Raw genomic sequence first — 26,835 nt, 5'->3', positions numbered from 1 at the left:
GGTGGTGTCGAGTAGGCGCTGTCCAGGAGCGTATCGCGATATTGTTTGTTTCACCAACACAAATTTATTGATGTAAGGATTCATTCATAAAATAACAATGTGTAAGATGTCCTACATATATAGTCAAAGAGCAGAGAAATCTGACTTTGAAAAAAAAACACATCTAAAGTTATCTTTCTTTATTTTTTAAATGGTTAAAAGTGAAATATCAAAAAATTATCAATCGGTTACCCTGTCGGAAAAAACTACTAAGTAGGTGATATATTGGTATTTTCTATTAACCTTTAACGATGACGTCACACAAATATAACAACGGAAAAGTATTTATTTAAAATATTATTGTTTAAACAAAAGTTAACAATTTATAATGAAAAACTTTCTTCTGTAGACGAACTCTCATCATGGTCACTATCCAACAAATCAATAATACATTGTCCACTGTTTGAAGTTAATTATCCTAGCCTTCTTTCTGTATTCATCTTCTACATTAACAACATAGTTAACTGCTTTTTTCCAGTCAACACTTGTGATGTCTTGATAATTCTTATCGAATTAAATCAATCACTTTTGCGTCAAATTTTGGAAGAATATGTTTTTTCCGAATTCGTTTTTTTACTTGTCCCCAAATAAGTTTTTTGAGATTGAAAATGCAAAAATAAGGTGGTAACCTCAAAACAGTATGACCATCTTCTGTTGAAATGGTGTCCAGTATATATTATTTGTCATAAGTTTTAGTACGAAGCACTTTAAGTAATTGTTTCTTATTATAGTTCTCTCCAAATAGACTAGGCGGGATCTGTGGAAATTAAGACCATAATGGACATTTTCCATATAAAGCTATTTTTTTGCTGAAATCCATTCAGGATGTGCCCAATATCGATAATCACGATATGCGCCAGTCGCAAACCCTGTGCTAAATTTTTTATTTAACAAAATCTGAAAACAATTGAAAATTTCTCATTTTTTTGCTCCTATTTTCGTTTATAATTCGGAAAATATTGATCCTAGAGAAAAAATTATAAGAAGTTAAAAGTTTCGTTATTCAATTTTACACAATATTTCGTTAGCTAGAAATTGAAAATTTAATGTTTATTGTCGAAAAAATAGCAATAATTGGAAAAAAAAGTACAAAAAAATGAAGTTAATCCTTTAAATGTTTTCGACTTTCTAAACTTGACTTAGAAGCTCCATATTCCGCCTAGAAAAACTTTTTAATATGTTTAAAACGTGTGCTAAATTTTGTTAAGATCGGTCGGATAGGTTTTGCATAATAATTTTGCAATCCAGCCTACTGGAAAAAAATCGCAAATTTTCAAATTTATAGTAGGCCCTAAATAAGACTCTCAGATAGTTGCAAATTTTTTTACAAATAAAAGAAGGATCAAACTTTCAAACGCTTTTTATAAAATTTAAATCGGTTCACTAGGAGAGCCTAGATTTTTTTTAAAGTTTTAAACATTTTTTAGGTTTATAAATAAATTGAATAACTTTACGAGCTTTAAACATATCCTTCCAAAAAAAGAAAAAGACTTTAAAAAAAATTATTGAAGATTGAGTTAAAATAAAGTTTATTTATGAAAAAAAAATTTTTTTTTCGTTCGCCTTTGTTTTAACAATTTAAATTATTTATTAACAATTTATAAATACATATTTGTTTACTAAAAGTAACAATTTACTTCAATGTATAATTTGCAAGCTCAAAAAAAAATGCATGAAAAAAAAATGCAATTATTTGTTTAACATACAATTGTTTATTGCAAATTTTCCAATTTGCAATTAAAAATGGTATTTGAAAATATGATATTTGAAATGCTTGTCGTCCGAGACAGCGATTCAAAAAAAGCAAAATTGGTTAACAAGAAGCCGAGATAATGCAATTTTTAGCGCGCTCTATGATTTTGAACTCGCCGATTCACATTTCGAGTGAATGTCCCCCACCACCACCTCTCATGCATTCCGAGCGACATTTTACGAACGGTTTTTTATTTGTCTTTTTTATGGATATTGGCATGAAGCGCATTACGTAAAACTTTTGATATAAAAAGTGCTTGAGAAGGCGAGGGTATTTGTTTAAAAACCAGCCCTATATCACTTATGGTTACACGGCAAATGTATGCCAACTTTGACCTTCAATATCTCGGCAACCAGTAAGCCGAATGTGTCTTTTTTTAAAAAAGCGTCTTTTGATGATCTTTAAGTGTATAAATTTTGAAATTGAAATGTTTAAAGCTCGTAAAGTTATTCAATTTGTTTATAAGCCTAATATATAAAAAAAATGTTTAAAACTTTAAAAAAAAATTCTAGGCTCTTCTAGTGAACCGATTTGAATTTTACAAAAATCGTTTGAAAGTTTGAGTCTTCCTTTAAGTTTAAAAAAATTTGCAACTATCTGAGGGCCTTATTTAGGGCCTACTATAAATTTGAAAATTTGCGATTTTTTTAGGCTGGATTGCAAAATTATTATGCAAAACGTATCCGACCGATCTTAACAAAATTTAGCACACGTTTTAAACATATTAAAAGGTTTTTCTTGGCGGAACATGGAGCTTGTAAGTCAAGTTTAGAAAGTCGAAAACATTTAAAGGATTAACTTCATTTTTTTGTACTTTTTTTCCAATTATTGCTATTTTTTCAAAAATAAACATTAAATTTTCAATTTCTAGCTAACGAAATATTGTGTAAAATTGAATAACCAAACTTTTAACTTCCTATAATTTTTTCTCTAGGATCAATATTTTCCGAATTATAAACGAAAATAGGAGCAAAAAAATGAGAAATTTTCAATTGTTTTCAGATTTTGTTAAATAAAAAATTTAGCACAGGGTTTGCGACTGGCGCATATCGTGATTATCGATATTGGGCACATCTTGAAGCGATTCCAGCAAAAAAATAGCTTCCTATGGAAAATGTCCAATCCAAAACAGATCCCGCCTAGACTAAAACTACAAATCATTATGTGAGAGGAAATCTTGTAGTTCCTCTTTTGAAGACGAACTGTTCGGATTTTTTAGAAGTATTGAGTGATTGCTGGTATTGTCCATAATTATCACACTGCTGGGTGTTATATTAGGAAGTAATGTGTTCTTTAACCACTATTCGAATATATTAGAATTCATATTCTGAGGATAATCTACACTACATTTTCAATTTTTTTCGCAAAGCTTTAACATAGTTGGCATCCAACCATTTAAAGATCCACAGTGGACAACAATCATTAGAGAACCTTTATTCGGAGGTACGCCTTTCAGCTGGCACCTAAGTGAACCATCATCACCACCCAACCTTTGCTAGCGGTATCATACGTGTCATACCATAAATCCAAATAATAAAGTGTTCGCTTTTGGTCTCAAATTCTTGAAGTTTTTTTAAATAATGTAAACGCCAATGTACTATCCTCTTCATCATCATATAACGGGGGTCCTACGGCGATTGCCGCTTCCCGCATTTCAGCCTCCATCTTTTCCTATCTCTCCAATCTCCCTCTTCTAAGCCTCTAGATTGCATTGTTTTTGTAATTTCTCTTCTCCAGGAATTTGGTGGTCTTCCCCTTTCCTTCTTTCTGGCGGAACGTACATTAAGGCTTTCTTTGGCCACCGCTCCTCCTCCATTCTCATCACGTGATCATACCATTGTAATTGCCTTCCTTGTATTCTATCTGAAATAGTATCTCTAATTCCTGTACGGTTTCGTATTTCCTCATTCCTGATTCTTTCCATTCTCGATACTCGACATGACCTTCTAAGATAATCAATTTCCACAACGTCTACTTTATCTCGTTCATTATTTGTCATCGTCCAACATTCGGCACCATATGTGGTAATTGGTTCTACAATTGCTCTGTATACGCGAAGTTTGGTATGCATCTTTATTTTATTAGACCCCGGTAATGAATTCAGTATTCGGATGCATTTTTTCCCTTGGGTTATTCGGTTTTGTACATCTATCTTAACTCTGCATCTGCTGATATGATGCTTCCTAGATATTTATACTGGTTACAGCCTTTTATGACTGCGTTTTTAAGCCTCAGATCTGTGGTATTTCCTCCAATTTTTAAATATTCTATTTTGCTTATATTTACAGTAAGCCCCCATTTGGCATATTCCTCAAATAATTTTTGATTCATATAATTTATATCTTCCTCATCGGTTGCAACCACCACCTGATCATCTGCAAACAACAATGTATACAGAGTTTCTTGTCCCACTTCGATGCCCATAAATCTACATTTATTTCTCCAATTCCTCAATGCTTCTTGGACGTATATTTTAAAGAGTGTCGGTGACAAACAGCATCCTTGCTTTAGGCCTTTAGTGACTTTAAATTCATTTGAGGTTCTGGTTCCAATTTTTACACAACTAACTGCATTTTCGTACAATTTATATATCGCTCGGATATACGTCGAATCCAATCCGGACCTTTTGAGGACCTCAAACATTTTCTTTAACGGGACACTATCATATGCTTTCTCAAGGTCTATAAATACCAAATGGGTCTCTCTACTTCTTTCGACACGCTTTTCAATTATTTCTCGTAGGATAAATATATTATCAAGGCAGCATCTCCCGGTACGAAAGCCGCTTTGTTCTTCAATATCTTGTATCTGTCTTTCAACCCTCTTCTTTAATATTCTGCCGTACAACCGGCCCACAGAGCTCGTCACACTAATACCTCTATAATTGGAACAGTCTCTTTTATTCCCTCTCTTATATATGTAGCTTATATAAGATTTATTCCAATCTTTAGGAATTTCCTGGTCTCCACACATACATTTATTGAAAAGGTCTACTATTAATTCTAAAAGTGCAGTCGGCCCATATTTAAGCAGCTCTATGGGAATGTCTCCAGGCCCTGCGGCTTTTCCGTTTTTAACCTCTTTTAAGGTTTCTGTCAATTCAGATAATGTTATTATAGGGATTTCCTGTCTTTCGTCTCTGTTGTCTATTAATTCCCTTATCTTTTCCAATCTGTACTCTACTCTATCCTCTTTCAGCAGTTTCGTATAATATTCTTCCCATTCATTTAACTTTATGAGAGAAATGTTGTCTTCATTTTTCTCATTTTTCCTAAACTGCTTTAATGTTTTTCAAGCTTGCGCCACTTTTGTTCCACCCATAAATCTGTCCAGTTCATCACACTTAGCCTCCCAGTTTATATTTTTCGCCTTATCCACGTCTTTTTTAACTTCTCTATTCCATTTAGCGTATATTTCTCTGACTTGAGGATCTTTGGATTGAAGCCATATGTGATATGCTTGTTTTTTCTTGAGAACTTTCTCTTCTAGTTCCGTTGACAACCATTCAGGTTTACCTTTTTTCCGATTTTCAACTTTTCCCAGTGCTTCATTTGCCGCTTCATGAATATATGTTTTAATTACCTCATACAGACTTTCAGGGTCTAAGTCCTTTGTTTCTTAGAAACAAAAGACTATCCTCTTACTTTCCATAATTGCCACTCGTTTATCAACGATTTTGTATTTAAATCCAAGTTTTTGTCAGCCGTCTGCATAAAGTGGTTTTATGGCAGGTTCTTTCCATCGCAATAAGCTTAGTGTATATAATATCAATTGTTAATATTAAATTTTTTTCGTATTCCTCGTAAACCAAATTCGTATATTTAGATTTTCCAGCATCCGATCTTGTTTTTCTCTTTTGAACACAACTCTTCGCAATGTCGCGCATTGTAGAGGATTTCCTGTTAGAAAAGCCGCTTTTCTTATGATACTGCCTTAAAAACTGTTTTCAGGATCATTTTCCAGATTTCTGGACTAAAGGGGATGTGGATATTATCATTTTTGACATTATGGTTTAAAATAAACGTATTTTCAACTGAAATTGTGGTTAATCCCACTGAACATAGTACATAATACTCATAAAATAGGTACCAATATCTTTTAGTATCTCCAAAAATGAAATGCAACTGTAAAATATATCAGTTGCATTTAATATCAATTGGGTCTTCTGTTTTATCAAAAATATAGTCTAGTCAATCTAATCAAATAAAGTTTTACAGAAACTCTCTTTTTCCTCATCCCATATCCACTACCACTTAGTAACACTCAACAATAAATTGTTTATTGTACACCCACTTTTGCTACCTAATGCACAACTAAAATGCAAATTATAATTTTCCATCATATTTAACTCCACTTTACTTATGTATTCGCATCAGGTAAAATATACAGGTTTTTAACAACAATAATAAACCTATTTGGAATTTCCATTCACAGAGTTTGTTATTAGTTCATTAATTTTTATGCTAAACATGTATGCGCTTTAGTGGTTTTAGTCTTTTTTGCACATAAAAAATAATTTTAAGAATTATTGGGCTTGCCAGATTATCTGGGAGTCCACTGTCAATTATTGCTATTTATTAAACGTAATATACAAAAAACGTAGTGTTTCTGTCGTCAAAAATATTTAATGGACAAGTTTAAATTGTGAGAAATGCCAAGTCACTCTTCTCATTGTCTAGAGTCACTGCTGTAATATTTATATTCATTCATGGCTTGGACGACCTACTCTGTGCGCACTTTCTAACTCTTTTTCAACTTTTTGTTACAACCAGATTAGTTATTACGTAGAATTTAATGTGGTTCTAATTAGTGACCTCTGAAAGATTATAAGCTTAATTCGACTTCAACTCAATTTTTGTATAATTGGAGTTACTTCCTTCTTCTGAATTATTCTATACGTAGCTGTAACATAGAATATTGTGGTAACTCTAGCGGCTGCATAGGCAAATTAAAATACACAATTCAGTTTTATAGTATCTCAAATAACCTACCACATTTTCATCGATAACTGCATAAGTTGAGTTACTGTAATCTTCGCTGCATGATCATCATATTTTTTAAACAATATTTGCCGTATATTGAGTAACTACAGTTTTCTTTGCAAAATGTCCATATAGTATTGTGTCTTCTTTTAGTTACTATTGACTTGTTTGCATTTTCGTGAATAATTTTTTGAGGTTATGCACCTACATAAATATTTGCTTGAGCTTTGTGATGGCTTTGTGTGACGAGTGTTTGCAGTTAAAATATGAATAGAATTAAACGTATATTGGAGTTATCTAAGAAAATTAGTGAAAAACCTGACCCTGGTAAGTATAGATACAAAAGCAATAATATTATTACTTTGGTAGCACTTCAAATTTCCTTTTGCCATCATAAAAACTATTAATACCTAGTAGGTATTGTTTATATCTGAATTCTTATGACTAATCAGAAATTACATTAAATTTAGTTCAGGAGACATATAGTTTTAACTCTTGTTTCTATTTGTTACAGAGCTGTCTTCACCAATAACCGTGAAACCAACAGGAAATATAGAAAGTGATTCTATCGTGATAACTGAGGTGTTGAATAAAATTGTTAACTTTCAACTATCATGATATCGAAAATTCCGACTGTTCTGATGAGGATCCACTTTATGTTTCTACTGATGATATTGCTGAATCAGAAGGTGAAAAACAATATAGTAGTAATAAACCTAAACTAAAAAGAAAAATGGCAATGACAAACACGAAAGGAAGAAAGCGTGTAACAAATCAACAGGAGTGGAAAGAAAATAAGGCTAAAAAGATTTTAATGTAGGAAATAAACATGAACATAGAGCAGGCAAAGTAATTTCATCTAAGATCATGAAAGCACCATGCAACGAGAATTGCAAAAATGGAGGCACGAAAAAAATTTCGGAAAATAAGAGGCAAAAAATATTTGAAAATTATTGGAGACTAGCAGATCATACCAGACAATGAGATTTCATCACAAAATGCCAATGTTTCCCAATTATTACTTCACACTGTATAATTATTATTTATACCATTGGATAGCATTTTTTAGTCTTTTCAACGATGTATCACAAGTAGGGGTTTGCAATTTAAACTTTTTTGTTTGTGGTGGGTGAGGCCTAGGAGGTTGATGAGGGTGAGTTATCTTTCATGTCATTTTAGTTCTCCCTTACTATCCTAGAAACGGTTTCAAGTATTTTTCGATATCAGCTTTTGTTTCTGAAATATAGCCCATTGTAAGTTTTAAAATTGACACACTGTATAAGCAATTTCTACTCGTGAACAAAATGTGAATCTTATTTAATGTTTTATCCTTAGCTTTTATCCCTGAACCATAAACGTCACTTTCACCGAAGGTCTCTTTGCCCTTTAACTTTATTCATCAAGATATCGTTTCTTCTTCTTAAAGTTCCATCTCCTATCGGAGGTTGGATATCATAACGGCTATGGTCACTTTGTTAGCTGCTGCTCTGAAAAGTTGTAATGAACTACAGTTAAACCATTCTCTAAGGTTTTTCAGCCAGGAGATGCGTCTTCTTCCTATGCTTCTTCTTCCTTGGATCCTTCCTTGCATAATAATTCTCAGCAGCTCATATTTTTCTCCTCTGGTTCTGTGACCCAAATATTCTAGTTTTCTTCTTTTTATGCTGTTTATAATTTCTAACTCCTTATTTAGACGTCGTAGTACCTCAGCATTGGTAATCCTTTCAACCCACTGAATTTTTAATATTCTTCTGTAACACCACATTTCGAACGCTTCTATTTTCCTTATGTGTTGTTTCTTCAATGTCCAAGCTTCCATTCCGTATAGTAAGATAAAGATATCGTTTAGGAGACTATATTTGTTATTTGGTAAAATATGGCCCAAGCACGAAACCTTTGGCTGCGTAACGAAATCTAACAATTCTCTTTGGACATTAACTCTTCTTAGGACCTCATTTGTAATGTGGTCCACTTATGGAATTTTAAGTAGTCATCTAGACACCACATTTTTAAATCCTCCTCTCGATTCGTACGATTCAGGGATCTCAATTTGAGTGGCCAGTGGCACAATAACATCAGGAAAGCAGAAGAAAACGAAGGAAACGTCTGGAAAATGCTGAAAGCCAAGAGAAGAGGAAAACAAAAGATGCCACAAATTATGAACAACGAGGGAATACATTTTGAAACTCAAGGAAAAGTAGATGCCATAGCAAGGAACATGGCAGCTATACACAGACAAAACCAGGACATGTCGGACCCAAGAACAAGAAGAGAAGTCGACTACGAATACAACAGGATAAAAAGAAGAAACGAATTCCAAGTAGAAGAAGAAGACTACTCCAGCCCATATGAAGTTTCAAGGATCATCAGGAAACTCAAAGGAAGCAGACAACCAGGACCAGAAGGGATTCACAACATTACTCTAAAGGAACTCCCAAAGAAGATCATAGTGCAACTGCACTATATCTTCAAATTTTGCTTGGAAAAAGGACATTTTCCGAGCAACTGGAAACATGCGAAGATCATCCCACTTCTAAATCCGAAGAAAGATGGAAGAAGACCAGAAAGCTACAGGCCTATTTGTCTCCTGGAAACCATGGGAAAAATTCTGGAAAAGATCATCTACAAGAGACTGATGAAGCACACAGAAAGAAGAAGAATTATCCAAGAGGACCAATTCGGATTCAGAAAAGGAAGAAACTGCGAACTGCAGCTAGCAAGAATCATCAGCGACACCAAAATAAGATTTAACAGGAAACAAAGGACAGGACTAGCCATACTGGACATAGAAAAAGCATATGACACGGTTTGGAAAAAGGCACTAATCTTCAAGATGGACAAAGCTAGGCTACCACACTACCTCATCAACATCTGTGACACTTACCTGTCCAACAGAACATTCCAAGTATCAGCGGACCAAAAGATGTCAGCAATCCAGGACATTCAGGAAGGAATGCCTCATGGCAGCATTTTATCGCCAATTTTATATAACATTTTTGTTTCAGACCTACCTACAGATCCAAGAACTTCAACAGCTCTGTATGCATCCGGAAAAGACGAAGGAAGAATAATCAGGGACATAGAAAACCACTTGGACAAATTCACGAGATACACCGAAAAATGGAAGATAAAAATCAACGCCCAAAAGACGCAATTCATAGTCTTCAGCCAGAGTTCCAGACCACCACGAAACCAAATCAGAGTAGGAGGCAACAGGATCCAGGATGAAAAAACAGTCAAGTACCTAGGAGTCCACCTCGATAGAAAACTCAACTTCCGGGTGCATGCACAAAAAACTAAGGTAAAAGCTAATGCAGCTAAAAGACTAATTCTCCCTTTCATTTTTAGGACCAGTCCACTGTCCAAGGCCAAGAAGATTCAGTTATACCAGGCCTATGTTAGATCGGTGATGCTATATGCTGTACCAGTGTGGAGTTCCATAGCAGAGACACACTGGAGAAGATTAGAAGCCACGGAAACCTCATGCTACCGGATCATCGACGGAACATCATGGAAGAACAGAATCACGAACGCAACCATCAGAGAAAGGCTCCAGTACACACCACTGAGGGAGGTGGCCGAGAAAAGGACCAGGTATTTCTTCCACCAGGCCACAAGAAGACCAGGGGCATCCTCGAGAATAACAGGATCCAGAGGATGCATAGATCTACCCATCGACTGATCCACCATCTGATCAGGGTCTAGCCGGATGGTTGCCGGAAAACAGCCATGCAGCGAAGTAGGTACGGTGCCATAAATTAGTACCTACAGAAGAAGACGAGGACATATCCACTCAAAGAAGTCCAGGATGCCGAGAGGTCAAAACATCAAGAAGCTGACGGTGCAAGAGAGGGACGTCGAAGAAGAAAGAAGGCTAAAATGAATGAAATGAATGACATGTAAATTATATTTGGCAATAAACGTTTTTATTTTTATTTTTATTTTTTTTTATAGATAAATGGTTTAATTATAAGACTTTTATTATATGCAGATGATTTGGTTTTGATGGCAATCAATCCGAAGGTGCTACAGCGGATGATTAATGAACTGGAAAATACTGTAGGATGTGGAATCTAAAAATAAATTTAGATAAATCCAAAATTCTTTAGTATTCAGAAGAAGAGGTGTTGTGATCAGGGAATCTTGGAAACCGAATGATCGAGTATTAGAGGTAGTAAATAACTATAATTATTTGGGAATGATACTCCCACCCAAGTTGTCGTTTAAAGCTCATCTAAAAAAGCGCCAGAGTTTGGCAAAAGTAGCGATTCACACGGCTTGGAGTAGGTTAGTGTCTAAGGCTGATATACCCTTTTTGGCTAAAGTAACAGTGTATGAATCGGTGATAAGATCAATTTTGACTTATGGGTCTCAGGTATGGGGTCTTTTTGAGTACGATGAGGTGGAAATAATCAGAAGATTTTATATAAAAAAAATGTTCTCTTGTCCAAGGTATTGTCCTAACTTTATGTTAGATTTGGAGACAGGTATTGCTAGAGTCAGCTTATATACAATGAATTTACATCAAAAATATGTTAAAAAAATACTACTATATTCGAGTGATAGGTTGCCAAAATTTCTTTTAAAAGAAATGATAAGAGCAAGGTGTGGCTGGTGGAAAGATTGGATGAGCATGGGAGACAAATTTGGAATTGAGGTAAGGTGTGAATGGGAATGGAGAGAAAGCTGGCCTAGTATGATTGAGAATATGATAGAAAAAAAGAAGGAGGAGATACAGCGTCAGGCTGAGAATAGGGCACTCGAATCAAATTTTTGTGGACACTACAAAGAACTGCGAGAAGAAGGAGTAAACATGCATTATCTACTGGAAATGGAAAATTTTGGGGACATTCGATGGCTCTTCAAATTAAGATGTGGTCTTCTATATTTGAATGATCGACCTGGCAGAAATGATGAAAGAAGGTTTTGCTCAATGTGTAACACGAAGGAAAGGGAAGATGTGATACATTTTTTGGGAAAATGTTCGGTGTTGAGACATATTAGGTTAAAGTGGTTGGGTAGACATGAACTTAGTAGAGTGGAAGTAGTTACAATGATGAGACAGGGAAAGGCTGAGTTAGCAGGTTATTGTAGGGAAGCATGGGCGTATAGGTATGAGTTAGTGAGCCTATTTAATTACTAAATCTATTAGCATGGTGTTATTTCAATAGTATTAAAATATTAAAATTAGTATTAATAATTTGTTTGCGAATAGCTATTATCTTTTTATCTGTCTTGTCTATCTTGACTATCTTGTTATTATTATTATATCAACAGCTTTCACCCCCTCTAAGGGACACATTCAATCATTTTAAATGCTATAGTTACCTTACTGTTATACTTTGTTATTACTGTTTAGTCTAGGGCGAAGTGCTACTTAGTAGGATATACACATTTAGTTTATTACTTACATTTATATGAATATTTACTTAATTCATTTTTTATTAATTTTAATGAACTTGTTAGATGTAATGAGCCTAAGTGTAATTTTTTGTATATTAATTAGGGAATAATATTAGTTTGCCAACCCTCCTGATGGCATGTGCCAAGGAGAACAAATGTCACTAAAAGAGAAAATTATATTTTTTTTGAATGGGAAATAAAAAGACATTATTGATTGATTGATTGATTGATTGATAAAACCACATTTCGAAGGCTTCGATCTTACTCCTATCGATTTTTTTATTAATCCATGTTTCATCTGTGAATATGTAGAAATAGGAATAATAAGGGCATTGACCAACCTGAGCTTAGTATTTCTTGTTAGTATTCGGTCTTTCCATATATTAATTAATTTAGCTTTTGCGGTTCGGATTATTGCTAGTCTACTCGTGATTTTTGAGGATCAATCGCGTGTTGTTTATAAGGGAGCCCAAGTATATAATTCTGTCTACCGCTTCGAAATTTGCCACTTGGTGGATGTGCGGTAGATTATTATTTGCTCGGTCTATGATCATTATTTTTGTTTTTTCCGATATTGATCTGAAGTCTGAATTTATATCCGGCTTAGCCGTTCGATAAAAGTAATCATTTCGGCTTAATTCACATTTCTCATTTTATATTCAGAATATGTATATGTTTGTTTGTGTTTTATTTTCTTCATTTCTTATTAGGTTAACTAAGTGGTTAGGTACTCCCATATTTTACTAAATCGTCAGCCTTTGTGTAATCTACGAAACAGAGCAGCATTGGTATGTTGTGTTTCTACACAACATCCTCTCTTTTTCTATTATCTATCTCATGTATCTGGTGCCGTGGTCGTTTCCCTGATACGAATCCGCATTGTTCTTCGGCTATCTCTGGAAGTACAAAGTTCTTTAGCCGTGCATTGATTATATGTAGCAGAATTTTGCTTGCATGAGGAATAAGGTCGATTGCATCAGGCCATTCATATGGCTTGATGTGAGTGACTCCATATCATGTTGCACATGTCCAGTTACATCTACGCTAATGTCTCCCATTGCTCTTAGAGTCTTCGCTGGTATGTCATTGACCCCTGGGTTTTTTTTTTAGTTGGTTGAGAGTCTTCTCAACTTCTGCTCGTAAATTGAGTGGTTCTGCCTCTCTAATTGCATGTTTCTTGTGTTCTGAGACTGATGCATATTTTGAAGTGTCTTTGTATAATTCTGAGCAGTGTTGTGGCTTGAACTCTCGGGCGTTTTTAAATGTAATTTATGGGTAATAAACTACTAAACCGAAGCAACTTCTATAAAGCGTTATGTCATTTATTCGTATATTATTAAATGCACACCAATGTACTTACTTTCAAAAATAAGATTTTGAAATGGTCTAGGAACTGTCGTAAACAGAAATCATGTCAAACAATGTAGATAAGAGTCAAAGAGAATGTTATCAGAAAAAATAAAGGTAGTTCGGAAGGACTTTTTCAACTTTTCAATGTTTGTGAAAACTGATAAACCACACCAACATAAAGAATTCCAAATAAATTGATAACACTTGTCAACTTTTGGAACAATATCCATAACATAGTTAGGGTAAATAAACACCATATTTAAGTACCGTCGACTAGAAATATTTCAATAAAATACTGAGTAGAAAAGAAGAGAAACAAAAAAGAATAAACTGGTATGAGCTGGAAAAAGTCATAGTATGGAAATAATACTGCATAATAACATCCTAAATATTGGAATTAATATTATAGTTTATAGTTTTTTCAAGTCTTCGATAAAAATGTCGATTGAATATGGACTACATTTAAAACTTAATTCATATATTTTTTAATATGTAGGTATATAGGTAATTTATTTAATTATATGCAAAATACTAATTAAATTAATTACTTAAGAAATATAATAGATTTGCGACATGTAAATTGGCATTTTAATAAGCTATCTTTCAAAAAGGTCAAAGAATAAATTTATGAACGATAAACTACTAAATGTTAACAATCAAAATCAAACACACAATACTAAAATAGACAATATTAATATAAAATAACTCACGTGCTCTACACCGTGTACACAATCCTAGAAAAACTAACAGTAATCCGAAAGTACGACTCATTTTGATATCACAACTACAAAAATCACAGTATTTCAGTAACAACCGATTTAAAAATGAAGAGATCACTAAACAAGTTTAAAAGTTGATTTGTTGATGACCCATGCTGATCTTTCGGTCAAACGTTAGTTACCCAGCCAGCCTTGGAAATACCAACAACACAAACGTCTCTGCTAAGTGGATTGCAGGAAACCCAGTACGTAATTTGTGACGTATTCGCGTTAAAATACACTAGTCAGCAAGTGAAAGGTAACCGACTGTTGATTTGAGTAAAATATGTAATAATAATAAACTTATAATACCACAAAAACCATTAAACAAACGTCTGAGCTATTGTTACGTTTGTCTAAAATAAAAAGTAATTTATGCATAATTGAGATTATTAAGAAGCTCATTATCATTTGATATACAAAATTATTAATCAATTACTCAGTTATTTGTGACAGTAAACATAAAATATTCAATAAACTACTTTGGAAATGGTAAACTGAATGGAAAAAATAACTACTTTATTCTCTCCATTTTCTTTTTCTGTTAAAGGTGTTGCCAAGAAAATTGAAAACCATCCGAATCTGAATCTGAACAAAATAGCACCGAGATTCGATTTTATAATGTCCAAAGCTTGTTATCAGCTACACTATTAGACTAAGCAAATTAGCTCAATTTTAATTTAAAAAAAAATGTTATCTATAGTTTTATGATAGAAAGTGGTTGGTGGGAGTATACTAAACAAAATAAAAATAATTAAACAGCTGAAGATAAGTTCCGTAAGTGATGTCTCTCTCTCTCTCTCTCTCTCTCTCTCTCTCTCTCTCTCTCTCTCTTTCTCTCTCTCTAGTTCCATTCCTCTTTGTGAAGTATTAGGCGCCTATGCGCTTCTTGGCCTTAAACTGACCAAGTCAGCGCATCTTCCTTCTTATTTATACTCTAGATAAACTGTGTACTAGTTCCTTCCATTATCTCCTATTTATTTTTTTTTACGGCGAGAAAAAATTGAAATTTATTGTATTGTGATACAAGATATCTGATTAGGTAAGTACTAAAAATTAAGAATGTTGAAAGTCTCTCGAAAACCGCAAAAAGGGTTTGTGCTATATATGGCACACTATGAAGTTATGGACTCATTGATTGTTTTTGTAGATATGAATCCGAAACTCTTTTATGGTACAATGAATGCAGTTAGAATTCCAAATAGTACTAATAGTGAAGAATCAGATCTCTCTGATGAAGACGGCACAAATGAGATGATATTGTGTCAAGATAGTGACAATGAGCAGCGTGTAAACTCTCATTTCTGTCACATCCTCAGATTCCTCAGATGATGATATCCCTTTATATGAAAGACTGCGATATAAAAGGAACAAATCTCATAATTGGGGGAAAAGAAATCTGAGAAGATCAAAAAATGATACAAAATTTACTGGTTGTGAAAGAGCATATTACAGACCAATCAAATTTATAGTCAGTGCAACAACGTCCAGAAAAACCAGCTAATATAAAAAAATATTAAATAGAACAATTTATAGGAATTACTATTTACATGTCGATAATTCAACTTCCATCAACAAGACACTATTGGAATGCCAATATTGGCCACCGAACAGTTAGCGATGTGATGAGCTATAACAGATTCGAAGAAATACAATGTTTCTTGTATTTCAGTAACAATGATGACGTGATTGAAATTGATCAGCCTGGACATGACAGATTATTCAAAATTAGACCTGTTCTGAGCCAAATCAAAGAACGGCTAAGCATGGTTCATTTGGGTGTGTGCCATGAGAGGGCGAAAAATATTTTTTCTATGTTTTCGTTTTTTACTTTTCATTTCGGGTAGTTATTCAACTGTGATAAAAATTGACAAAAATTTTTAAGAACAAAATTTGCAAATATCTGTGTTTTTTTGCACACTCACAATAGCTTTCTCGAGTTTGGAGTCTTTGTTCTAGTAATCTTTGCTCCAGTAATATTGCGTGTACTTTAAATGGCATACTTTACAAGGTATAGTATAGAAGGTCCATTCTTGGTGGCCCTTTAACAAATTTAACTCTCTGATATTATACTTTAGCCAAAAAAGATTTTAACTAATTTATTAAAATAATTAAGATAAGCAAAAGATTTGTAATTAAACATTTACATTGATACCCATGATCACAAATCTTGTGAATGTAAGATATCTTATAAAAATTATATTACGGTGACCACTGCGACCACAAGGTTTAAAATACAAAAAGTCGGTGCAGTGTTATTCCCACAACTTTTAAAAATTATAACCACAAACACTCATAAAATGAACACAAAATTTTATATTTTGTCCATAAAATTATATGAATTTACTGAAAATTTCTAGCAAATCCTTTGCATATCGTTCTTGGTATAATTAAACAGGCGCTATATTTAAACAAACTTTAAAGTTAAAGTTAAAATGCATATAAATATAGAAAAGTAAGAAATTAGGTTATCAGTTCGGGAAAACTAGATTGCTGCATAAAAATGTCCTTTATATCACCATTATGGTAATGGCACTGATTATTCTTTTTAATTACTAACCCAAAAGAAATTATGTTAAATTTATGTTAGTTTAATTCGTTTATTTCTCTTTTTATCAAAAATTTTGAACTAAGTAATAATCTTCCGCAGTTGGAGTGTGTCAGTGGATGGGAGGGACCATCCATAGGCGTGGCCCCAGCTGGTTCCGAGGGTGTCGTGGAACCGACACTAACTTTCGAGGAGCGCAAAATTGGGATCGTTCACTTCTGTGAACGTGAATCTGTGAACATTTTAAAAAATATTAAATAAACAAGATATTAAAGTCAAAATTAAAAATTTTGTAATCAATAAGTTCAAAATTATAAATTAGGTAGATATATCTAATAGCGGCCAACGTTGGAATTTTAAAATTGAACGCGGGGATACAAAATTTAGCTCGAAGAAAATATTGAGAGCGATAGATTAAGAAGTTTCAATAAACTTAACAATTAACAAAGCTGTATCCACTTACCAGAGAACTTTTAAATTATTTTTTTGTTTTTTATAGTGAATAATATTTAATTATATAAAAAACAAAGTAATCAGAAGTATAATGTATATATTGTTCCATTCAATTTTGTTTCAGCTTTTTATTCGTTTTTTATTTTTACTATACCGAATATGGAACATCTCGAATATTTATAATTTTAAATGTGTTAGAATTGCCCAAAGAAAGATTAGAAAGATCTAGAGCAGCGTTTCCCAAACTGTGCTCCGCGGAGAACTAAGTGCTTCGCGAAGCATCTACACGTGCTCCGCTATATGGCGATAATAAACGGTTAAACAGTAGAAAAAAAAGCTCCGCTATATCGATGGCTGAAAACAACAGTGAGATATCATGTCAAATTGAAATTACAAGATAATGATAATTAAAGTGGTATTAAAAATCAGAAATAGGTGACCAAAAACTTATTTTTATTGGATATTAATCTATCATAATCTATCCAAGGAATGCACAATAGCCACTGTATTATCCACCTACTAAAAAAATGCCTTCTCCATTGTCCAAGTCCTCTCTTACTCATGGCGTCGTCTACTTCGTTCCTCCAGGATTTTCGGGGTCGTCCTCTTTTCCTCCTTCCTATGGAGCTCCATTCGGTTATTCTCTTTATCCATCTGCTGTCGCTAGTTCTTCTTACATGTCCATACCACTTTAGTCTTTTTTGTTCTATATATGTTAGTATGTCTGTTTCTATTGATGTTCTTTGCTTTATTTCGTCATTACTTCTCCTATCCATTCTTGTTACTCTGCAGCATCTTCTCAGGCATTCTATCTCTGTTGCTACTATCTTACTGCTGTTTTTCTTGTTTATGATCCAATTTTCAGCCCCATATGTCATAATACTTCGCACTAATGTTTTATAAATCTGCGTTTTTGTCTTCATATTTAGGTGTCTATCCCACCATACTGAGTTAAGTCGTCGGATTGCTGTTCTTGTTTGTCCTAATCTTTGTGTAATTTGTTCCTCTGTTGTTGCCTTTTTCGTGATTATAAACCCCAGGTATTTGAATTTATCCTTTCCTTTGATTGTTACGTTGTCATCAATCTGTAGATCTTCTATGTCTTCTTCACTTGTAGATAGGTACTCTGTTTTCTACTACTACTACTAAGGATTTCCACAGTTTTCACTGTCTTCCTTCACTCAACCGTTTTCTCCAATTTTCCCTGTCATTCCAGTCTCCATCTCGCAGGGTTCTTTTCTCCATAGCCTCGTCGATTTCATCTCTGAATGACCTTCGGGGTCTTCCTCTCTTTCTTCTTCCAATCGGGCTCCATTCTGTGATTTTGTTTATCCAGCGTCCTCTGTCCGCTCTTCTGACGTGGCCGTACCAGGATAGTCTCTTCTCCTCTATATAGTCGATTATGTCTGATTGCACTCCCATTCTCCGCTTAATCTCTGCGTTTTCAATTCTGTCTCTTTTTGTAAGTCTACAGCTTCTCCTCAGGAACTCCATTTCTACTGCTCTTATTCTACCTCTATTTCTCTTGTTTATTGTCCAGTTTTCGGACCCATATGTCAGGATACTTCTTGTCAGGGTGTTATATATTCTCTTTTTTGTCTTTATCGTAATGTTCTTATCCCACAACACTGAGTTTAGTTGTCTTATACAGTTTCTTGTTTGTCTCAGTCTGTTGTTTATATCTTCTTCTGTTGTTCCCTGGTTCGATATTATGGTTCCTAAATACTTGAATTTATCTGTTCCATTTATTTGTCTTCCCTCGTCTATCTCTAGGTTTCTCATATCCTTGTTTTCTGTTGTTAGGTATTCGGTTTTCTCTAAGTTTATTTCCATTCCGTTGTTTTTATATTCTTCTTCTAGTTTTCTGAGCATAAAGCTGAGATCTTCTTCATCTTGTGCGATGACTACTTGATCGTCGGCAAAACTTAAGGTGTATAGGTATTCGTCTCTTACTGGTATGCCCATTCCTTCGCACTTTCTCCTCCATGGTTTGAGTGTCTTTTCCAAGAATATTTTAAACAGAGTAGGGGACGTAGCACAGCCTTATAGACAAGAAGACTCTGTTTTCGCGAGGTTAATATCTAGGCCAGCCTTGGTATATTCTTCTTGTAGTTTCTTTCATCATGTAGCTGAGGTCGTCTTGGTCTTGTGCAATCCGGCACTACTTTTTTACTTCTTCCGGCTTGTAAAAACAAATATTTTGAAGAATAGTTTCAAACTTTGATCTGGGCATAGTTTTTCCAAATATTAAAAAAGTAATATAGTGGACATGTAATATAAATGTAAGAGAATGTAAAAGAAATATTTTTTTAAATTATGGTTTTCTTTACGTGAAGCAGCTCTGTGGTTTGTCCACTCTACGACTTTTATCAAAAGCTCTTCATCAAATAGTGTTAAGACATATTTAGAATCGGCTCCATAAAACTGCACTTGCCTTAACAACTGCATTCAAAATAATATTTTACGTTCTCCCCAAAATGTAAAGGATATTCAGAATGAAGTGAAAGAGTAATTCTGTGATTACTTCTGATGTCACTCGCCACGAGCAGATCGCTATTGTTTTCAGATCTATCTCTAAAGGTAGTACGTTTCCAATTGAAAGGCTAGTAACATTGAAATATGTAAACTTACCTGATGCAGAAACCGTTTTTAAAATAATAAATTCTACTCTGCATCATATGAATGTTTCTGGAAAGATGTTAAAGATGTATGCTTTGACGGAGCTTCAGCGATGTCAGTAAACTTTACTGGTGTATAGAAAAGATGTTAACATGGCCAAACTTTCTAACCCATTAAAATAAATTTAGAAAGAGGCACTAAAAAGAAAGTATAGTGTGCGTTAGGCTTTCACGGCCATCATCTAACTTGTTAAACTGTTTGTTCGGGTTGTTAGGCCGTTGTCTTCTGATATTAGTTCTCGAGGTTTCGATAACACTAGAGGTTGGCATCTTCTGAAGATGTTACTGCTTCGCTTGTAACCTGAAACTGACACATTGTCAGTTTCAGGTTACAACGGCCTAACAGCCAGAACAAACAGTTTAACAAAGTATAGTGTGTCTAATTGGAGATGCTTTAGAACCTAAGCTTCGCGGTAAAAGAGAGTTGCAATCTCTAATCAATTTAAATTTCTTAAGCTGCGACAGAAAATATGTCACGCTTTTACGAGTTAACAAAAAAAAACAAGTTGAAAATTAAAAACGCATAAAAATATAAAAATAATAAGAAAAATTTAGAATTAAAAAAATTTTACAGTCTGTTTATTTATACAGACTAACTATTATTCTACAGAAATAACATGAAACAAAAAATTTAATTGTTTTATTTTGAAATCATATACAAAAAACAACAAATACAGTCAACAAAAGTTTGCATAACTGTTAACTGGTATTCCTTTGAGAATACTACCTATCTATTCTGTTATATGGTCTAAAATCATTTTTACGTAATGTGCTACAGATGTATATATTGCTGGACCAGTTGCACATTTCGTAAAACCATGGGAGACTATCCCTACTAAATAGTGACGAGTTTTTCCATCTAAGTCTCTTCTCATTGTTATTCCACCACCAGAATCGCCAGTGCAAGAATCCCGTTCTAAAATCGTCAAAATATTAATATAAAATATGGAGTGGGTAATAAAAAGGTAATACAAGATAAAAAAAATAGTAAACACAAGAAACATTAATACCATCTAGAAACAAACGCCAGGTGTAATCAGGTTTCTTTAGCAGGCTACTTGAAAAGGACCTAGGCGGATATCAATGTCAAAATTCTAATGAAAACTTGTAGTTTTTACGTTTTTTTAAATTTAGTATGTTAATTTATTGCATTCTAACCTCAAAATTGTAAGTAATGCAAAGGGCTTTACTTATATTCTCATATGGCCTGTTTAATTGAAAATGCCGAATGTGTGTAAGAGAAAAACAGTTATAGAGCGCGGTAATTGGTCAGAAGAATGACTTAAGGTCTTTATTCTATTAAAAATGGGGAAATGACCTATCTACTCTGTATTTAAAACCAAGACATTTAACTTAAAACATTGGAACGAAGATACAAAAATGATAATGATAAAAAGGCCTAAGTATGGGTCCTATATTCTGTGCATGGAAAACGAAATGATCAAAAACTCATGTGTAAAGTAAAGGTTTCTTATTCATTATTAATGATGTTAGGACAATAACATTTCCTTTTGCAGAGCGACTAAACATACCTCACAGATTCAACAAAATAATAAAAAAGCTGGTTATGATTAGATGCAAATGTTTTTCAGAAGAAATCCTGATATCTCGTTACGAAAGTCTGAAAGAGTTTCATTAGCTAGATATCAACCTTTGAATAGAATAGAAGTTGTTACGCTACCCAACTTATTGCGGACATACAATGTGTCATTTGTTCATTTTGAATTTATGAAAACTGTACCGAATTTGACAACATGTGTTCTAAGTGTGGCCAAAAAAGAGAAGAGAAGAAAAGCATAAAACTAAAAAAAGAGTGGAGTAAACTATTGGCTACATCTCTTAACTACCGTGGGCATCTCGTCGTGAGTATTATCAATACCATCATTGACAACATTGGTGAACATAATGTTAGAGAAGATATTATTTTAAATAAAAATAAAACAGCTGAACGACAAGAATTTTTGTTGATTTTATTAATACGCTACAAAATAAAGATGTTGCATTTGGAACTGATGCATCCAAATTAAAATTATTGCACGAAATAGTATCCCATATTAAAACTAGAACGGCTTGAGTAAAGTTTTTTAACGGCAGGAAGTTTCTCGGCAAGACAATTTGGACACAAGGCCAATATAAGGGTGTAACCAACTTCAATCAGTCGAAGAAAGTTGGGAGTTACTAGGCGGTTCAACAGATTACCATTCGGACAGACACCTAAAGATAAACCTTCTAAAAAAAGGTTAAAAGGGCGTCACAATCTTTCATCCAACATTGCAGCAAATCAAACAAAGGTGCCGCAAAGAACCAATAGAAAATTCCTAGGTAATGCAATGTGTCAATTGGTTTGTGTTCTTTTAATACTTAAATGATTAAAGACTGGTTTAAAAGAAAAATTTCTAAAATAATACTACTAGTTTGACTTTTATTAGACTGAAATTTAGACTTCGAATATATTTCTCAAAAATAAAAAAGAAAATTAATTTTAAATGATGATTTAATGAATTCTTAATTACATTATTCGTTTTCTTCTCCTGATCCCCATACCCTTTCAGGTATCGGAGTGTGATGTCAATGCGGATGATATTGTGTTAGTGAAGTAGAGCAAAGAAATGTTGGAGGAGAAGTTGGAGGATTGGAGAAGGGCTATCGAAGAAGGAAACTTAGGGTTAGCATGTCGAAAACAAAGTATATGCGGTTGGGAGGAACAAGGATGGTTGGGGGACATTGAATTGCTCGAGAAAAAACTTGACCACTAGGAGAATCTAAATACCTTGACTCCTACATAACGGAAAATTGTAGACTAGATGGAGATTTGCCCATGAGATACAGGCTGGTTGATTTAACTGGAAGCAAATGTACTCTGTGATCGAAAAATTTTTAGCCGTACTTTACTTCTTTGTTGCATAATCTTCATTATTAAAATCTTTGTATAATATATCTAATTTTATCATCAAGTATAACATACCACTATTTCCTACGTTTCCTATGCACAACTGGGAACTAATCAGTTTCTTTTTATACGCCAGTTCACACCATTGCTTTTTGATTATTGGTAATTGAACATGCATCAGTGAGTTAGGTAGTCTGCCTTCGTTGTCTATGTAGCCCCATCCAGGAACATCTACATGGCGTCCCAACAAATTCTCATAAAGAAGGTGCCTTCTAGGTAAACAAGCTGGTAATAGAAATTCTACAACATAAAATTATGTAAATATATATATATATATATATATATATATATATATATATATATATATATATATGTATGTATTTCAAATTATTTTCGACCGTACTGTTTTAAATATTGATTTATAGTATCAGCATAAATAAATAAATATATGCTGATACTATAAATAAATATATATATATATATATATATACATATATATATATACATATATATACATATATATATATATATATATATATATATATATATATATATATATATACAGTGTGGCGCACCGAAAACGAAACAGAAGCATTTACTGGAAGATGATTCCTTTTTTGAAAAAACGCTCGGACCCGTCCATTTTGTTTTCGAGGGGGACACAAAATTGGCATAAAATCACTTTAACATTTGCAGCCTCTAAAGCGGGGGTGGCATCATCCCTAAAATCTTAAATGAAAAGGGGGGTCGAATGATCCATTATTTGAAAAGTCTTTCAACTCCCTTTATAATGATATAAAATTCATGTATTCAATTCAGTAGTTTTGGAGATTTATTGATTTAAAGTTTAAAGTAGACTTTAATAGGTACATCAAATTAGTTTGTACTTCTTTCAGAAGAAATTTGAGTAAATTTGAGTAAGTTTTTCTTGATAAGTAAATGCTTTTATTTACTACGCCCATGGTTTATTAATAATAAAAATAGCAATTGAAGTGTCCTTTGTGACAAAAAAAGTTGTTTCTTGAAGAAAGATAAGTAGAGAATGCCATGTACTTATTTTAAATAAGAAATAGTACATTAGTTTGCGATTGATTTGACCAATCTTTGTTGTTAAAATATCATGTTTTCGGTTGAAGAAATTTATATTTATTTAAAATATAAAAATTATGTTGAGATCAATTTAAGACAAATTATTATTATTTTACCTGTTGTTATATATAGAAAATAAACTATTATTGATTGTTTTTATTGTTTTTTGTTATTCAGTGTTTGGCGAAATGCAATATTAAAACAAGATGGTGTTATTCAGAAAAGTCTAATATACTAATTATTTTTTGTTTCTAGCATTAGCAGAAAGGAATAAATTTCGCCTAGATGTTGTATAATGATGTTGTGTTAATCTCATTATCTGTTGTTGCAATATGGGTAATTTCTAAAAAAAGTCTTCAATTATAGGATGTTTCTTTTTCAAGGATTTTGACATCTGCAAAATTAATTCTGTGATTTTGGGTGTAAATGTGGTTAGCTAATAAGCATAATATATCACGATAAAGCTTACAGTCACTTAAATGTACAGTGATGCGGTCCTTGAGACGTCTAGAAGTTTGACCGATATATTTACTATTACCATCATTACAAGGAATGCTGTAAACTACATCTAATATTTGTTCTTTAGGGGCTCGATCTTTGAGTTTGAAAAAATAGAATTGGCTGTTAAAACTGTTTTATTGTCCATTTTGATATTATTATATCATTTGAAAATTCCCACGCGAGGAATGAGGTAGTTGAAACACACACCAAGCTGCATGAATATACCTGGTATACAGACGAATCTAAAACTGCAGAAGTTAGGCCGTAAAGGAATACACGAAAAAAGCTGATGATCTTACCAAAAACTAAAATCCGCGACAGGAACAAAGCGTGGAACCGAACACAACACAACTCTTACTGGTAAATTAAGACAATGAATCAAACATAAAATGGAAAATGAAAGGGAAAAAAGGGTCTTCAAAAACTGATTCCTAATATAAATTCTAGAGCTTTGTACGTGGCTTGTGTGGCTCATACATTAAATCTGGCCGTTAGTGTTGCTCCCAGGTCTAGTGGTAAAATTTCTGGTTTTTTTTATGTGGTAAAAGAGGTTTAGCATTACTTTGCTGCTTCGCCATATCGATGGGATTTAAAAAAATATAATGTAAAAAGTCTAACTTTAAAACCGTTAAGTTAAATAAGGTGGTAACCGTACGAATGCTATTAGACCTAAAGAACATAATTATTCCATTAAATGGTTTAATTGAAGATCTCACCAGAGACACGAAAACAAAAATGGGTGCTAAACTAAAAATTTATTAATATATTTTATCACTACAGCTGTTTTAGCAGAGTGTCTTTCTCAAGTGATCTATTTTTGGATGTGTTTACAATGTATAGTCTTTAACGAAATAGGTTGAGGAGGGGAGAACTGTTGTCTCAAGTTGGGCATTCAGAATTATGTATGTACTTTTTAATTTGTTAATTTCCATAGAATCTAATAAATATAGCCTTTATTTTGGATGTGAAAATTTTGAAATTCGTCATTAAAGGAATGATTATGACCTAGAAGATGAAAAGTGCGTATGTAGAATCTATTTTTCTATTATTGAAAGCCCTTTTATGTTCTGCTATACGTTTGGTAAAAGTTCTACCAGTTTGGGCAAGTTTTTGGGCAGTCGCCACATTTAAGTTTGTATAGACCACTGTGTAAATGCTTTTTATTTTGGCTCTTATTGTTTTTAATATATTTGCCTAAGTTGTTATTTGTTCTAAATGCTGGTGTTATTCCTTTTTTTTACCAGGTATTTATCATTGGAAGTTGTATCAACATTTCTTATAATACCTTTTCTTTGCAATAAATTATTAGGAATAAATGTAGTTAGATTATGTCCGACTTTAATTAATTTATTAGCATCTTTTATTGACTTTAACTCAACTTGTACCCTATTCTCACCTACGCTAGCTATACTTGTTATATTTTTGACAGCAAGCTATACGCTAGCTATACTTGTTATATTTTTGACAGCTAGAACCTTACGTAAAGTGTAACAACCTACCTTCATTGGATGAATTTTACCTAAATTATCCTCGTTATTACTTTATTAGAATAAAGACAGATGAGCTTTTTGCAAATTAAAACCATTTTTTGGATGGCTCCTTATGAACAACTTCATCAGGGGGATCTTCTTCCCCCATTGTAATGAAACGAAAAATTCACTTAATATTAAATTTCTAGTAAATATTATTTACAAACAACACTAATTAGAAACCCTACCCATAAACCTTTTTCCTATAGATAAGGCGTTGGATTTTGATAAATCCGAATCGATGCATACTGAACGAACGACCGGACAAGATTAGCTTCATATTTAAAGAGTACCTAACCGTTTGGTAAACCGCTTGTTTGACTAAAATATATATTCTCTTTCGTCCTAATTAGATCTTGTAACTATTGTTTCAGAACGGATCCTTTCCTACTGACTTTTTTGAGTAGGTATTGGAATTTAGGAGGGGTTTTAGTTGGGTATATTAGAAACGGAAATGGGAAAATATGGTACGAATTAGTTACGTTATGATAGCTTACCTAAGATTAGGTTAGGATTGGTCAGATTAGGTCAGACAGGATCTGTTTTCTCAGGGTTATTAAAAAATTATTAAAAGTTAAGTAATATAATGGAACTTGTATCTCTATCTCTACCAAATACACTTCTTACGTAAAAAATTGTGTAGTGAAAAAGAATCGTCAAATACTGACGACAATAAATAAAATTAATTTAATTCGTTAATTGATTAATTAATTTCTAATTAAACTAATAACTCATAGTGATTTAAATAAACACGGTAGTAGAAATAATCGTGGGCAAACCCACAACCACGGGATTCTCATTAATATTACAATTATTTCACAGAAATTTAGTTCTTGTGGTTATAAAATTATTTTATGTGTTG

General features: G+C 33.2%; 2 protein-coding genes across 2 annotated transcripts in view; both read right to left on the bottom strand.

The window, feature by feature from the left end:
• LOC140442016 (CLIP domain-containing serine protease HP8-like) overlaps positions 1-14,477 on the bottom strand; it is a 47,136-nt gene extending 32,659 nt beyond the window's left edge. The window contains exon 1 of the mRNA XM_072533050.1: positions 14,238-14,477. Coding sequence (XP_072389151.1) covers positions 14,238-14,298 — 61 coding nt within the window. The 5' untranslated portion in view covers positions 14,299-14,477. The remainder of the gene's footprint in view (positions 1-14,237) is intronic.
• A 6,114-nt stretch (positions 14,478-20,591) lies between these two features.
• Positions 20,592-26,835, bottom strand: part of LOC140440846 (venom protease-like) — a 35,078-nt gene continuing 28,834 nt past the window's right edge. Inside the window, exons 4-5 of the mRNA XM_072531208.1 lie at positions 22,930-23,154; positions 20,592-20,880 (exon numbers count right to left, since the gene is read on the bottom strand). Coding sequence (XP_072387309.1) covers positions 20,696-20,880; positions 22,930-23,154 — 410 coding nt within the window. The 3' untranslated portion in view covers positions 20,592-20,695. The remainder of the gene's footprint in view (positions 20,881-22,929; positions 23,155-26,835) is intronic.

The sequence above is a fragment of the Diabrotica undecimpunctata genome, chromosome 5, assembly GCF_040954645.1.
Source record: "Diabrotica undecimpunctata isolate CICGRU chromosome 5, icDiaUnde3, whole genome shotgun sequence".
Lineage (NCBI taxonomy): Eukaryota > Metazoa > Arthropoda > Insecta > Coleoptera > Chrysomelidae > Diabrotica > Diabrotica undecimpunctata.
The sequence above is the reverse complement of the archived record's forward strand: the minus strand, read 5'-3'. Positions and strand labels throughout refer to the sequence as shown.